The 15,715-nt window shown below is 45.3% G+C and overlaps 1 protein-coding gene across 2 annotated transcripts in view; it reads left to right on the top strand.

Moving 5' to 3' along the window:
• LOC138349821 (uncharacterized) overlaps positions 1-9,331 on the top strand; it is a 114,180-nt gene extending 104,849 nt beyond the window's left edge. For both annotated transcript variants that reach the window (XM_069316540.1, XM_069316539.1), the window contains one exon: positions 8,374-9,331. In XM_069316540.1, coding sequence (XP_069172641.1) covers positions 8,374-8,547 — 174 coding nt within the window. In that variant the 3' untranslated portion in view covers positions 8,548-9,331. The remainder of the gene's footprint in view (positions 1-8,373) is intronic.
• The last annotated feature ends 6,384 nt before the right edge of the window (positions 9,332-15,715 follow it).

The raw sequence follows: 15,715 nt of genomic DNA, 5'->3' as shown, positions 1-15,715 counted from the left end.
GGCCATTCAAGACCTGCCAGTTGCCACAATTATATTTACAAATTTCAATGCTTTCTAATGTTTTTTTCGTATCGTATCAGATGTACAGTGGCACCTCGACTTACGATTGCCCCGACTTAGGATAATTTTGAGTTACAATGTAAATTTCATCGAAAAATGCAACTCGACATACGATGGTGTCGTCGACTAACGATATTTGTTGGTACACGTTCGGGTCGCTCGAGCACGTGGTTCCCGATCACATGGCTGACCTGCCTCGGTTTACTACAGCTGCCCTCTTAGTGACGATCGTGCCTATAAGAAATTCCACTTTTGTGGTGATTTTTTGCATTTTGAACATTAAAGTAATTATATATCACACCATGTGTCCCAGGAAAGTCAGAGGTAAGGCTCAACATACGAAAACCCATGTAGGGATGACAGAGCAGAAACAAGAGATCATTCATAAATATAAAGATGGTGTGCGGGTTGTTGAACTAGCTAGGCAGTACAACAAATATCAGTCAACGATATCCACCATACTGGCTGGTGGAAAAAATAAGAAATAAGAAAATGGACATTATGAGTGCTAAAGTGGCAAAAGGCGTATCAATAATCACGAAACATAGAACACAAACACTTGAGGATGTTGAACAGTTATTATTAATTTGGATACACAGCAAAGAGTTAGTGGGTGATAAAGTTTCAGAGGCTTTCATTTGTGAAAATGCAAGAAAATTGCATGAAGACCTTTTAAAGAAAACCCCTGGAACGAGTGATGCAAATGCAAGAGAGTTTAAGGCGAGCAGGGGATGGTTTGAGAAATTTAGAAAAAGAAGTGGCATTCATAGTGTTCTGAATGTTGTGTGTTGCGAGCTGGTGGAGAAACACAGCAAAGAACTGACCACCGAAGAACTTCACAAGGAGCAGCAACAGCAGGACAGTTGAGGAAATTTCTTCAGGGAAGGAGGAGGCAGTACAGAATGTCACTTCTTCATTAAAAATACGCGCTGTTTATTTACGACCCAGGAGCGCTAAAGTGTTTAAATAATAATTATTATAATTATTAAATTAATTTAATTAAAACACTTTTGTGCACTGGGCCCGGGACCTCCCCACTACCCCAAGTGGGCTTGGGCGTTCCGCCGGAGCGCGAGGGAGAGCACAGTAAATTCTGAAAAGTGTATAATCTTTTCAACTTTGTCAGCTCAATTCTCGTCCTAAGATATTCAATTTGGTATCAATATGTTTGCAACAGAATTCTCTACAGGACTAAAGGCATATAAACTCTAAAAGCCCGGCTTACCATCCGCAACTAACAGAGAAAGTGAGAGAAAGTTACCTGGGAGTGTACAAGTGATAAAATGTTTACACTTCTCAGTTTTGTCAACTCAATTCTCGTCCTAGGTCTTTCATTTTGGTATCAATGTGTTCGCAATAGAATTCCCAACAGGCCTATATGCATATAATATAAAAACGGCAGCGATCTCCACTCGCCAACATGATGAAAACAGCTCGCGGTTACAAGAAAGAGAGCACTGTGCCACCCCAAGGCACTTCTCACTATGAAAAGTGAATATTCTTTTCAACTTTGTCATCTCAATTCTCGTCCTAGGTTTTTCAATTTGGTATCAATGTGTTCGCAATAGAATTCTCTACAGGACTAAATGCATATAAAGCCTGGCGAGACAGTGAGAGCATGTTACCCGGGAGCGAGCCAGAGCAATAAAATGTGTACAATCTCTTCACTTTGGACATCTCAATTCTCGTCTTAAGACTTTCATTTTGGTATCATTGTCTTTGCAATAGAATTCCCTACAAGAGTATGCAAATATAAAGTCCAAAAGCCCAGCGTACCATCCACAACAAGCAGGGAAAGTGACAGAGCGTTACCCCCGTGAGCGCTAATAGAGAGCAATAAAATGGGAATTCTGTTTTCAACTTTGTTACCTCAATTCTGGTCCTAGGACTTTAATTTTGGTATCAATGTATTCGCAATGAAATTCCCTACAAGAGTATATGCATATAATGTCCAAAACCGCAGCAAGACCTTCCCGAAAAAAACGCTACTGTTGCCGCACTTGGGACTCAATGCCGAGTCCTCGCCAGACTTGCCCCTATTTTGCGGAGGACTCAATGCTGAGTTATCGCCGGGCGAAAGTGTTAATGTGGTCCTCAGGTGACAGTTTTCTATCTAGAACCACCCCTAGATCTCTTTCTTTGTCAGAACTCTTTAAAGATTTCTCACATAATTTATAGGTTATGTGGGGTCTTTGTTCTCCAATTCCACATTCCATAACATGGCATTTATTCACATTAAATTCCATTTGCCAAGTGTTGCTCCATAAACAAGATGTGTGCCACTCACGGGAAACACTCAAAGATTTTTGGGTTTGCTGCAGGTGTCATGCTAGGCTTTTTGATGTTACATGCATCTACCCCTGTAGGCAATTCTATTGAAACAATTTAGAGTCAAAATGAATGATGTAACACAGAAATCGATGTTATCAAACTGAAAAAAGTATAAACATTTGTGTGCCAATGGGTGCTTGCTCATGGGTTACCTGGTTGATACCTGGTTATCTTGGTTACCTTACCTTGAGGTGATTCCAGGGCTTAGTGACCCCGCGGCCCGATCGTCGACAAGGCCTCCTCGTTGCTGGACTGGTCAACCAGACTTTTGGATGCGGCTGCTCGCAGCCTGACTTGAGTCACAGCCTGGTTGATCAGGTATCCTTTGGAGGTGTTTGTCAAGTTTTCTCTTGAATACTGTAAGGTGTCGGCCAGTTATGTCCTTTATTTGAAGTGGAAGCGTGTTCAACAGTCTTGGGCCTCTGATGTTGATAGAGTTCCCTCTCAGAGTAGAGAGTTTGATGGGGTTCTGGGAGTTCTTGTACTCCCCAAGTCCGGCCCGAGGCCAAGCTTGACTTGTGAGAGTCAACCCTCGAACTTGCACAAAGCGAGGGGGGACTCGGGGGTCACATCCATTGGACCCATGCGCCCCCATGGGATTCCCAGGGTCCTGACCGTTTACCAACAAGGACTGATACCCAGGTAACCCCAGGCAGGGTGCTGCTTACCGGCGCCCCCAAGACGTGTACACTTATGGGGACCTAGCATGGGGAACCATCAGAAGAAGGAAGAGTACTCAGTACACAGGGGGCAAGAACCAAGGAAGACCCACCCACCAGGCAGACAAACAAAAAGAGAGAGAAAACCCTGCAAGAGGACAACGTACCCAGCTGGAACAGAGCTGTCCGCTATGATTGGCGTAAACAAGCTGTGCAATACCCTGCGCCCCTACCAGTGCAAACTGCCCCCTATCCTAAGGCAAACAAGGAAGACGGAAAACCCTAGTACACAAAGGGCGGCCGAAAACCAAGCAGTAAATGGCCTAGCAGGAGTAGAACCCAAGGAACTTGTGGAAGGCGGCCCCAAACCCCCAAGGGCAATACTTAAAGGGCACCAGAGTACTGGCCAGAGTACAGGGGCCAGATCCACGAAACCACTTACGCAAGCACTTACGAATGTGTACATCTTTCCTCAATCTTTGACGGCTTTGGTTACATTTAATAAATTGTTTACGAGCATGAAAACTTGCCATTTCAACTGTTGTTATTATTATAAACAGCCTCCTGGTGCTTCGAAGCTCATTAACTGTTTAATAATTGGAAACAGAGCCGCCAAAGATTGAGAAAAGATGTACAGATTCGTAAGTGTTTGCGTAAGTGCTTTCGGGAATCTGGCCCCTGGAGAATCACTCCTGGTTACGCACCACCTAGAAGACAGTCACCACACACTAGGCACAGTGCTGAAACAAACAACCACCGGAGCCAGAGCATACGACCTCAGTCTCTAGCATCAGCCTTAGAACTGATGCGTGGATAGCTGGCGTGAGGGGTCTGAGGCTCCCCGTTCTCCCTCCTGGGGAGAGGGGAGCTGAGCAGACAGCGGCGTGGCAACGTATGACATCATGATCGTTTGGTCGTTCGTTTCTTTTAGGGGAGTTCTATCCACTTGTTTTGCTTTTGGTAACAAAATTTCACCAGAATAGGGGTTTGTTTTGGGATGCTTACCTTTCTGGGTGCCTGACCCGGTCGATGGCAGACATAGAATGCTTCCAACCACACGGGGGTTTGTATAGGCCATTGCTTACCATGCCTCTCTGAGTCGGCCAGGTTCTGGCTCATGGTCCCTGGTAGGCTCACAGAACTCCAGTGAGAAGGTGGTGGAGGCCAAGACCGTCAGTAGTTTCAAAGCGTTATATGACAAAGAGTGCTGGGAAGACGGGACACCACGAGCGTAGCTCTCATCCTGTAACTACACTTAGGTAATTACACTTAGGTAATTACACATGACTGATGCAAGAGTCTGACATTAGCATATTAGCCTCGTAAGCTCTGGGAAGCCGACGGGGCTCCCCCCAGAAAATACTGTTAGTTTTTATTTACCTTATTGTTGGATTTACATCCATCTTGAATTCTCATGGAGTTGTGAATACTGTCCACTATACACGTACCGTGTTGTATGTTGAGTACTACTATATAGTTTATGAAAACTATTGTACACTACAATTACTGCAACCTTAATTTTAACACTTTAATACTATGTACAGTGGCACCTCTATTAACGAGTTTAATCCGTTCTGGCACCGAGCTTGTTATTTGTAAAACAAAAACACTTAAGAAACAAATTTCCCCATTTAAAATAAAGGAAATGAATTTAATCCGTTCCACTCCCAAAAACATCCATACTTGTATGACATTTTATAATGTAAATATAATACTTGTACTGCACTTGTAATTATAAATGTTTTGTTGTACTGTTTTCATGTTTACATTATGAAGAGTAGTTGCTGGCTTGAGGGAGACGATGGAGAGGTGGGAAGGAGGAGAGGGGTTATGGTGTGGAAGGAGAATCCACCTCGTGAGGCAGGCGGACTCTCTTTTCTTGGGAATTTCATCCCACTGGGACCGGGTTGTGGTTCACTATCACTGGCTCTTCTTTTCTCTACTTTTGCAAAGAACGTATCTATTGACAATTGCTTTTGTCTTTGTTTTAGGATGTTCCTAAAATGAGACAGCAAATTATCACACTTTCGCGCTCTCGGTAAACAAAAAAAAAACTTGCCCCAAGTGCACTGGGCGTTTCAGGCGATCGAGAGGCAACATTGAAAAGTGTTGCCTCTCTTTTCACTGTCCTGACCTTAATTTTTCGATGTTTGTATTTCATTTTTGTACCAATATGTTCGCAATAGAATGTTCTAGAAGAACATATGTATAAAATGTCACATAAGGATGCATTAGACCGGCACCAAATAAAAAACTACGTCAATTACACTCATCGTGTCAACAATACAATAGTGTTACACGAAGATACAATACAATGCCGTTCTCCCAAATAGGCTATGTGGCTATTAGAGAAAACGGAAATTTCATGGCAAACATGTTTATACTATCCCCAAGTTGATCGGATAAGAATTGCATTTTATAGAAATATTTGTTCAAATGACGCTTGAGCGTGGTGTTTGGGTGCATTCAAGAGAAAAAAATGTTGCGCTCAAGTGACATACCTGCGAAAGTGTTAAATTAATTAAACATGTTCACACACCGGGTTGTTACTGCTATATCAGGGCAGCTTTTCCAAGAATGCGTTCACCTTTTCAAACATTTCCAACACTTCCCTGATCTCAGTGGAAGAGGCAGCATCCTCCCTAACCTCCTTTTTCTCTTACTAATGGTGTATATTGTTGATGAGGACCTGCCATACTCCCTTGTGAGATCAGTCACACAGACACCACACTCATACTTTGCTATAATTTCCTTCTTCAAATCCACAGTAATTGTGTCTTTCTTCTTCTTGATAACACTATATTTAGCAAGCAGCTTCTTTGGTGACATAATGCGTTACAAATTGTAGTCACAAAACCACTAAAAACCCAAAGAAAAGCGCAAATAAATCCAGAGGGATGCTTGTCGTTTGCGATACAACAACACTGGCGTCGGAGGTGTCCGAGAATTTGCGAGAACCCGCGAGATGCTAGGAAGTACTATGTGGTATGTAGTTTTGCTTGTTAATAGAGGTGAAGCTCGTCAATAGAGACATATTTGCTGCGAGTTACTCTCTCATTACTGGAAATGCTCGTAAATAGAGCCACTCGTTAATCGAGGTGCCACTGTACTTAAATTTAACACTTGTTTCTAACTGTCCGTATTATGTTATTACTCTCAAGATGTTCAATCCATTTGGCTTTAACTATGGTTTCTAGTGTTTTTGACTACCATGTTATTTAATGATACAGATTTATAATTTAAAGGTTCTTCTCGACTATCATTTTATAGATGGGTACTATGTTTCTCTTTTTCCATATACAATATCTGCTAAGATTCCTGTGCACAAGGATGTCTAAAATATTAATTCGAGTGGAATGCTCAGCTCAGTTGCACATTCTTGCAGTACCCAAGGTGAAACTCCATCAGATTCACTGCTATTTCTTCCTAGCCCCTTGAGTAATTTTTCCACTTCGTCTTGAGATATCTCTATATATTCTATGACGTGCTCTGGAATTGGCATAGATTCCCAATACCCAATAATTAGATATCCAATAAATACTGGTTCTATGAAATGCTCATTTTTGTACAAACTCATTTTGGAACTGTTCATTTAGCGTTTCACACATTTCTTTTTCATTCTCAATAGTCCTGTTTCTTGTTCTCAATCTCGGAATTTTATCCTTTACATACAGCTTGCTTTTAATGGAATTTATAGAACAAGTCCTGGATCTGTTTTACATTTGTCTGCTGTAACTTTCTTGAAGTTCCTTTCTGCTTCTCTCAAGTTCAAGTTCAAGTATGTTTATTGAGATAAGCAATAAATACATCTCAAAGGGATAGAGTAGCTTAGGCTATTTCTACCCCCCTTCTGCTTCTCTCCTCACTGTTGTGTAATTGTCTCTTGCTTGCTTGTAGTGGTGGTATGTTTGTGGGTTAGGCCTCTTCCTATATTACACCTATTTTCTTGTTTTTTCTTCTGACTGGTTACCTTGAGGTTACCTTGATGTGCTTCCGGGGCTTAGCGTCCCCGCGGCCCGGTCGTCGACCAGGCCTCCTGATTGCCGTACTGATAAACCAGGCTGTTGGACGCAGCTGCTCGCAGCCTGACGTATGAGTCACAGCCTGGTTGATCAGGTATCCTTTGGAGGCTGTCTCACAATTTCTGTTGAACTAATCCTGTTTTCTGGTTCTGTATCTCTGTTTTGGTATGAATGTTTGTGTCTTAATTGTATATTTCGTAAAATTTTTGCATACATCTCTTTTTACTTTCTTTACTTGCCTAGTAACAAATCTCTCCAATTAAACTCATTAAAAAAAATTTCTAAGTTCCCTATAATACTGCGTGTCCTAACCGGAGATTCCCTGAACTGAGGTAAGCAGAATTGGGGGTCTATTGTGTATATAATTAGTGCCATTTAAGGGTTAAATACTTGGCTAGGGTGGGAAGTGAAACTAGCGGATGAACTACCTAACTGCTGTGTCTAGTTTTCTTTACTGTTTACTTTTACTTTGCTGTTATCTGTTTTGTCTCTGGTAGGTATTTTCTTAGCTAGGGTTTTGGAGACCAGATGCCAAAACCAGATCAGGTGTTGGTGTGTTGTCTCTGATGGGTTTTTAATTATTAGCAAAGGCCTCATGTGACGGGATAGGTGAGGAGCTAACCCGAGCAGCTAGCAACAGGGAAAGCTACTACAGACCCATCTGAAAGAAGCATTTCATTACATTCGTTACATTCAGCTGGTTGTTTTCCTGTGGTGAGCAAGATGCCAGAGTCATTTAGTAATTGTCAGATACATGTAAGCCAGCTGCACTCTGAAAATTATGGCCTGATATTTCTTTTGTCACGTGATATAAGTAAACTGTTTGCCCCTGATATGTAATATGGTAACCGCCTTTATTTAAGGATTAACATCCTCATTCAATTCATATGGGTTGAAATTGGTATTCAAGCCATAATTTGAGTCTGCAGCAGCCTGGAAATGTCATTCTGGAGCTGTTGAAACATTTTTGCCCTTCATTACACATAAAGTTAGGAGAAATAAAGTCTTGGTATGTGTGTTTATCTATTTTATATATGAATACCATACATTTGTTAGATAACATTTTGTTGAATGTGTGAGTAATACTCATAGATTGCAGTCATTCTAATTATTACTGTATTCATGTGTTTTGCATTATAGCATAGGTGACTGAAGATGCCTATCTACATTGCCCTACTATTATTGAATTGTATCATGTTAAAACTATTAATCTTTAGAAACCACAATAATATACTATATTGTATTTGGTATATATATTTTATATTTTAGGTTTACTGATTTCCTGTTTTTATTTTTTACAGTTGGCATTGTTGATTTCACTTGGTAGTCATCGTTATAGTCTCACGGTTCATGGGATGCTGGAAAAGCTGGGAACTGATAAATTGTGGTCCCAGTACAATCTTAAAGGAGAGAAGAATAAATATTCCATTCAAAAGCTGGCGGTATATAAAGTGATACTAAGTATGTTTGTCTAAAAAACCTGTCGGGGAAAATTGTCAACAATGTCACAAGTGTATAATAGTGCAGTGGTATTAACATGTGGGCTGCACCTCTATTTATACGAAACACAACCCTGTGCTTGTGAAAAGTTAATTTAAAAAGTTTGTTTCCCTTAAATATTGTTAAAATACATTCCCTAATCATGAAGGGAGAGGGGGGGGGAGAGAATATTGTATGTGGCATACTTTGGCTGTAGTGAAGCCAGAAAATTATACTATAACGTCACAATTCATGAGAGGTCATGGAGCAAACACCCTGTGATAGCAATGCATTTTGATGAGGTGGGGTGGGAGTTCCCACAAAGGTATTTTTACGTATTTCAATGTCTCATATTTATTTTACATATTTATTTAAAGGATTGTTTCTGTGGGGGAGCCTGGTTTGCTCCCTGAAGCTATTCAAATTAATATGTGCTATAATAGTTTGGGGTCAGTCACAGGAGTCCTTGTACCTACTGGGAATCACAAGCCAGAACCCGGCTCCCTCAGAGAGACACAGGGATCAATGGCCTACGAACTCTTTACACTTAGTGTGTCGTGCAGAGCACTACTTGGTTTCTGACTTTAGTTATCTGAAACTTCCAGTTTCTCAATTGGGGTTGGGGAGTCATGCTACATGAACACAGTTCAGGTAGGAAGTGGTCCGCCAAGCGTCACGCCGGCCCATGGTGGTGGGTGGGAGATGGTCCAGTGCTGCCTATTATTCAAATTATTTTGATTTGTCATGAAGCTGGAGTGTTCATTCTGTGATTTTGTTTTACATATCTGCACAATCAAGAAATATCTGTGCACCGTGTTGACTTCAAATGCACGCATTGCGTTAGTGATGGCTGACTGGTGGGTGAATGGATGGGGGAGCATAGGTGGGAGGCAGTATGAGAGGGGGTGGGGAGGTAGAGAGAGATGCTAGGAGGTAGGCAGGAAGGGAGGGAAGTAGTAATTACCTAAGTGTAGTTACAGGATGAGAGCTTCACTCGTGGTGTCCTGTCTACCCAGCACTTTTTGTCATATAATGCTTTGAAATTACTGACGGTTTTGGCCTCCACCACCTTCCCACTTAACTTGTTCCAACCGTCTACCACTCTGTTTACAAAAGTGAATTTTTGTATATTTCTCTGGCAGCTTTTCTGGGGGGAACCCCGTCGGCTCCCCGGAGCTATCCAGGCTGAATGAATATGTATAACTTTCTGGCATCAGTCAAAGTGCTAGGAGTTCTTGTCTACCGGGGACCACGAGCCAGGACCTGGCCCCCTCAGAGAGGCACGAGGAGCAATGGCCTATAGAAACCCCCTTGTGGTTGGGAGCATTTTATGTCTGCCATCGACCGGGATAGGCACCCAGAAAGGTAGACGCCCCAAAACAAACACCTATTCTGGTAAAAATATTGCTACCGAAAGCTGAACGAGTGGACAGAACTCTCCAAACAAAATTATCTAACTAGCATGACGTCATCACGTCGCTGCGGCACCGTCTGCGCAACCCCTTCCTCCCCGTGAGGGGGAAGGGGTAGCCCCAGAGACTCCATGCTGGCGATCCAACTGGCAGTTCATGGCTAATGGAATTACTGGCTGGTCGAGTGCCTCTGGCTCCGGTTTTTGTTTCAGTTCTGTGTCTTGTGGTGTGGACTGTGTCTACTGGTGGGCTGTGAGCCAGGAGTAAGATTCCACAGTACTCGGGCTGCATGCGCCTAGGGCTATCTTCCCGAGGTGCCCTGTAAGTACTGCCCTTGGGGCTTGGGGCCACCTTCCACAAGTCGCCTTCGGTTCTACCTCCGCTGTGTCCTTTACTGCTCGGTACTGGGCCGCTCTTGGAGTCGGCTGGGGTTTTGTTGCCCTGGTTTGTCTCTAGGTAGGTGGTAGTTTTCGTCACTGGTAAGGGCGCGGGGTACTGCACAGCTAGTTTTCACCATAACAGCGGCCGGCTCTGTTCCGCCTGGGAACTTTGTCCTCTTGCGAGGTTTTTCTTTTGTTTTTGTTTTTGCCTGGTGGGGGGTCTGCTTTTACTATGGTCCCCCTTTCCTGTTCTAGGTGAATTTCTTTCGAATTCTTTTGCAGGCGATACTCCTCGCTTGGCCCCCGTGAGTGGACACGTCCCGGGGGTTCAGCTTTAGCAGTTTTTTGGTAGAATTGGGCGCTGGTTCGCGGTACCCTGCCTGGGCTTCCCTTAGCGTGTACCAAAGTCTAAGGGCCCTGGGAAACCCCACGGGGGCTCCGTGGTCCCCTAGATGTGTCCCCGGAGTCCCCCTCGCATCCTGCGAGTTTGAAGGTTGATCTGTCCCCTTGTCTCAGGGTGACACTCACCGGTTGTGCCTCCGCCATGCTGCCTGTTGGGTCACTGTTTCTTGTGATCCGGAGTCGTACGACGGGTGTTGTCGGTACATGCTCTCTTTCACCCAGGCCACTGGTCATGATAATCGGGTGCAAGCGGCTGCGGCGTTGCTTGCTGGTTGCAGATTGCTGAGACACTCTTGGTTGTTTGTGGCTCCGGATGCTCCGAGGCTGCCCCGTTTTGGTGGTTGGGGTCCGGACTTGGAGGTGGGGGTCGCTTCGGCTCTGGCTCCTTCGCTCCTTGTCCTTCCCCTTCTGTTCTACACACTTCCTCCCTTGCTTCCTGCTCCGAACCATAGGCGGGTTTCGGGGTTGGGGCAGGGTCTGGTTGGGTTGAGACTCGGGCGGTCTCGGGGGTTTCCTCTTCTGGGGTGGCGGCGGAGGCATTAAGAGTCGGTTCCTCCAGCTGTGCAGTATGGGTCTGACCAGTGGGCTCCCTGCCTTAGTGTTTCCATGGCTGCCCCAGCTTTTCCTTGTCAAGCTGGGGCTTTGGGGGTGCGGCTCGGCCCCGGGTCATGCCGTCGAGGTTCCCGGGGTTAGGGAGGGGTTGCTTGGGGGGCCTCGGCCCCGTTTGCCCTTCTTGGGTCTTTGTACCTTTGGTGAGGGGCTGGCAGTTCCTCGGAGTGGGGTTGTTCCTTCCCTCTCTGTGTTCCTGTTGTTTTCGGGTATACCCCTCCATGGGTTCGGTTCCGTGTTCCTTCGGGTTCGTCGGTCTCGTCGTTTCTCGGGGTGTGTTTCGCCCCTTTTTTCCCTTACCCTTTTCGCTCTTACGTCGCGATACTGTTCCGGGGAAAAAAAAAATTGAATTTTTATTCAGGTAAGGTACATTCATACAAGGTGTGAAACACATTTTGATGGATTTATATATTGACCTAGTACATACAATACCTAAACCACTTTGTATCGTCCCTGCGTGTCCCTTGATCAGGGGGGCTTGTTGTGGTTCTCGTTGGTTCGCGAGTCTCTTCGTACCTTCCAATATTTTTGGAACGTCTGTTGATTTTGATGTGGTTTCCCTCTGGTCTTTTGTCGGCCTCGTTGGTTACCTTCCGTCATCTGTTTTCTTTTGCTTTGTTTTCGCGTCGTCTCTCCTTCCATTTTCAGCGTTCTTCGTTACGCATGCCTTCCTGGTGTTTGTACGATGTGTGTTTACGGTGTGTCCGTACGTTGTGTGTGTCCGCCGTGTGTACGAGCCACGCCTCCCGGTGGACGGGTGGTGCATTCGTACCGCGTGTACTCGCCTAGTTGTGTTTGCGGGGGTTGAGCTCTGGGTCTTTGGTCCCGCCTCTCAACCGTCAATCAACAGGTGTACAGATTCCTGAGCCTATTGGGCTCTATACACTTGAAACTGTGTATGGAGTCAGCCTCCACCACATCACCTCCTAATGCATTCCATTTGTCAACCACTCTGACACTAAAAAAGTTCTTTCTAATATCTCTGTGGCTCATTTGGGCACTCAGTTTCCACCTGTGTCCCCTTGTGCGTGTTCCCCTTGTGTTAAATAGACTGTCTTTATCTACCCTATCAATTCCCTTCAGAATCTTGAATGTGGTGATCATGTCCCCCCTAACTCTTCTGTCTTCCAGCGAAGTGACGTTTAATTCCCGTAGTCCCGCGTGTGCTGGGGCTGCGGTGTGCGTTTTGTTTATGGGCGGTATGCTCGTGTGTTCGCGTCGTTTCTCGTGGTTTTTCTACTGCTTCTTGCTTGTTTTCTCCCTCCGGTCATAGCCCTCTGGATGCTGAGGGTGTTCTGGATTTATATCTGGAGGTGTCACTTCGTTCTTCCTCTGCTTCCAGGTGTGGGATGGTTCGGCGTGGTGCTGTCTCCTCCCCCTCTGTACTGCTCCGTTTTCTGCGGGGCGCGCGCCTCTGGACGTATTTATCCTTCGACTAACGAGTTTTATTCAGGTAACGGTACATACCATGCCTACTGCCTCGAGTATGCTTGGCTTTCGGGCACACCATTAGCGCTCTCCTGGTTTGTTACTTGGCTCGCCTGTGTTGTGGCACAGTCGTATCTCTGCTCTGCAGGTGAGGTTGTCATGTCTGGCGCCTCTGTCGGCCAAGGGCTGGTTCTCACGTTTCGGTTGGGTGCTTGCCTAGTTGTGCTTGTAGGAGTTGAGCTCTGGCTCTTGGGGCCCCGCCTCTCCTGTCAGTTGACAGTTGTGCAGTTTCTTGAGCCTCCTGGGCTCTGTCTTCTCTACGTTTGCTTCTGTGGGTGGGGTCTGCCTCCATCACATAGCTTCTTGGTGCTTTCCGCTTCCTTTCCCCTCTGACATTGATCAGGTTCTTTTTCGTGTATGTGGCTCCTTTGGGTACTCTGCTTCTTCCTGTGTCCCCTTGTGCGTACGACCATACGGACATAAGACCAGAGGAACTGCAGAGGGCCTATTGGCTCGTATGTGGCAGCTCCTATTTCTTCCCACCCATTCATGCTTATATATATGTCCAACCCGCATTTGCACAAATCGTGGGGCCTTACCACCCAACCCGTTCTCGCACTTGCTTATAGTCAATATTGGCTTATTTAATAAGTGCATATGTGACATACTAATTGTGAATATTTTAGTTTACCTTGAAAAGCTTCATAGAAAACACCGACCTCACCTAACCTTCTTAGTATGTTAAGATAAGCATCTTATTGCTTCTTATTTACAATTATTACTTAACCTATCAACGGTATAGGTTAAGTAATAATTGTAATTAAGAAGCAATAAGATGCTTATCTTAACATACTTAGAAGGTTAGGTGAGTTCGGTGTTTTCTATGAAGCTTTTCAAGGTAAACTAAAATATTTACAATCAATTAGTATGTCACATATGCACTCATTAAATATGCCAATATTGACTAAAAGCAAGTACGAGAACGGGTTGCACCACCACGTTACGCGGTAATTGGTTCCGCGAATCACCGAACCTGTTACTGTGCCAGTCATTCCTCAGGTCTTTCCTGATTCTACATTTATCCCTTTTATGCCCATTGTTTCGTGTCCAAAATGTGCTGCAAGGGTGGCGTGTGCCACCCAGTTCTATTGTTTCGTGAAGATTGGTGACAATAAACACAACCACTAAGAGGCTACATATGTTTTGTTGCGTATACAGTGGTATGTGGGTGATATTTTGGCGGGCAATGGTGCGAGTTCAGCGTACTGAGAGTCGGTACGGTATCTCGCAAGTGTCTGTTCTAGATTACACTTGTAGGTCGATTAGTTATTATTCGCTACTCTGCTGCTTCTCTGCTCTGGCATCACCTTGCCGTTCTCCAAAGGTTGGCAGGAATATTACCTGGAAGTTAGGGATGGTTTGAGTTCCATACCTGGTCCTCAGTAGAGCTTTGCTTCTCTCGTTAGGCTAATGCGTTTGGAGCGAGTATCTTATTGGGATAATCTACTCACTCCACCACCCTTGTTCACTGCTCCATCCTTGTTTACTCTTCCCCACTTGGCGGGATTGCGTCGATGGCTCCTAAATGGGGTGTTTGGTGTGGTGTGTTGTTTGGTCACTTTGCATGGGTCTTCAGTGACTTTTGTCCCTGTCTTTTGTTCTTTGTTGTCCTGTGGGTCTTTGCCTCGCATTTCGGTGCTTTTGGTTTCGTTGTCGACACCTGGGTCTTTTTCCTCTCGGGACACTCATTCTTTTCCTATTTTCGGTGCCTGACTTCACCCTGCTGTCCATGAGCTCCATTGGGTATGTACATCCTCCTCTACACATTTTGTGGTTGGTCGTGTGCCTTACTTGCCGGCCGCTCCTTGGGGCGTTTTCGAGATTTTCCTTACCTATTTCCGTTTTTCCTCCTCCCATGCTCCAGCTATTTGTATATCTGGGTCAGTGCTTCTTGACTATCCTGTAGTTTGGAGCTCAGGTGGGCCTCTGTCCATGTTAAGTTCCCTGCTTTTGAACTTCTCCGGTGTTCCGTTTTGGTACCAAGTTCTGCGATTTTTCTGTGACTTCCTGCAGGCTTCAGTGTTGCGCTGTTTGTGGGGGGTTGTGGACTTTCGGTCTGCCGCTCCTTCCTTCCTGGTTTCTTTTCTTGGAATCGGGTTTGCTGGGTTCCGGTCCTGGCTCCGGTTTTTCTTTGTTCCTTTTTCGGAACGGGTGTGTTTGCTTTCCTGTGGTTCTTGTCCTGGGTAGTTCTCCTCTTGGATGCCTCTGGGATGCGTGCGTCTTTCTTCCCTGCTGGAGCTGGCTATCTTGCTCCTTTGGGTTGTGGGGTCGCAGTTTTTCAATTCGCATTTTGCACTTTCGTTCGTGGTGCTAGTTTCTCGTCGTTTGTGTCGGCACTGGTGGGTTCCTTATTGGTCTCCCGCCTGCGTGTTTCGTCTCGGGGGCGGTGTGTGGTTTTCCTGGCGGTCCTTCCGGTTTTCCCGGCGGTCCTTCCAGCTTTCCCATCACCGCGAAGGGTCCTTCGGTCTTTGATAGGGTTGGCTTGTCTTCCCTTCAGGATTGTTCCGGGATCGTTGTCTGGGCTCGTGTATTGTCACCTCGTATTGGGTGGTGCTGGCGGAGCCGTTCCTGCTTGCGTTCGGTGTTGCTGTTCCTTCTGCTCCGTTCCACTTGCTGTCCTGGGTGTTGTTCCCCTCTGGCCTGCTCTTGTGTTCTGGTGCCGTCCTGGTAGTTGGCCTGGGTGGTCTATTTTCTTCTTGTTTTGGTCTGTTTTGTCTGTGGTCTTGGTTTTTGGGTTAGGGCGCGTGGCATCCGCCTCCTGGTTCCTTCCCTGTTTTCCTTATCTGTGGTGAGGTAGCTCAGGGGAGCCGACGGGGCTCCCCTCAGAAAACTAGCATTGAATGTAATGAAACGCCATTTTCTGGGTGAGTTCA

The sequence above is a fragment of the Procambarus clarkii genome, chromosome 84 (assembly GCF_040958095.1).
Source record: "Procambarus clarkii isolate CNS0578487 chromosome 84, FALCON_Pclarkii_2.0, whole genome shotgun sequence".
Classification (NCBI taxonomy): domain Eukaryota; kingdom Metazoa; phylum Arthropoda; class Malacostraca; order Decapoda; family Cambaridae; genus Procambarus; species Procambarus clarkii.
Note: the sequence above shows the minus strand (reverse complement) of the source record. Positions and strands in the feature narration are given on the sequence as shown.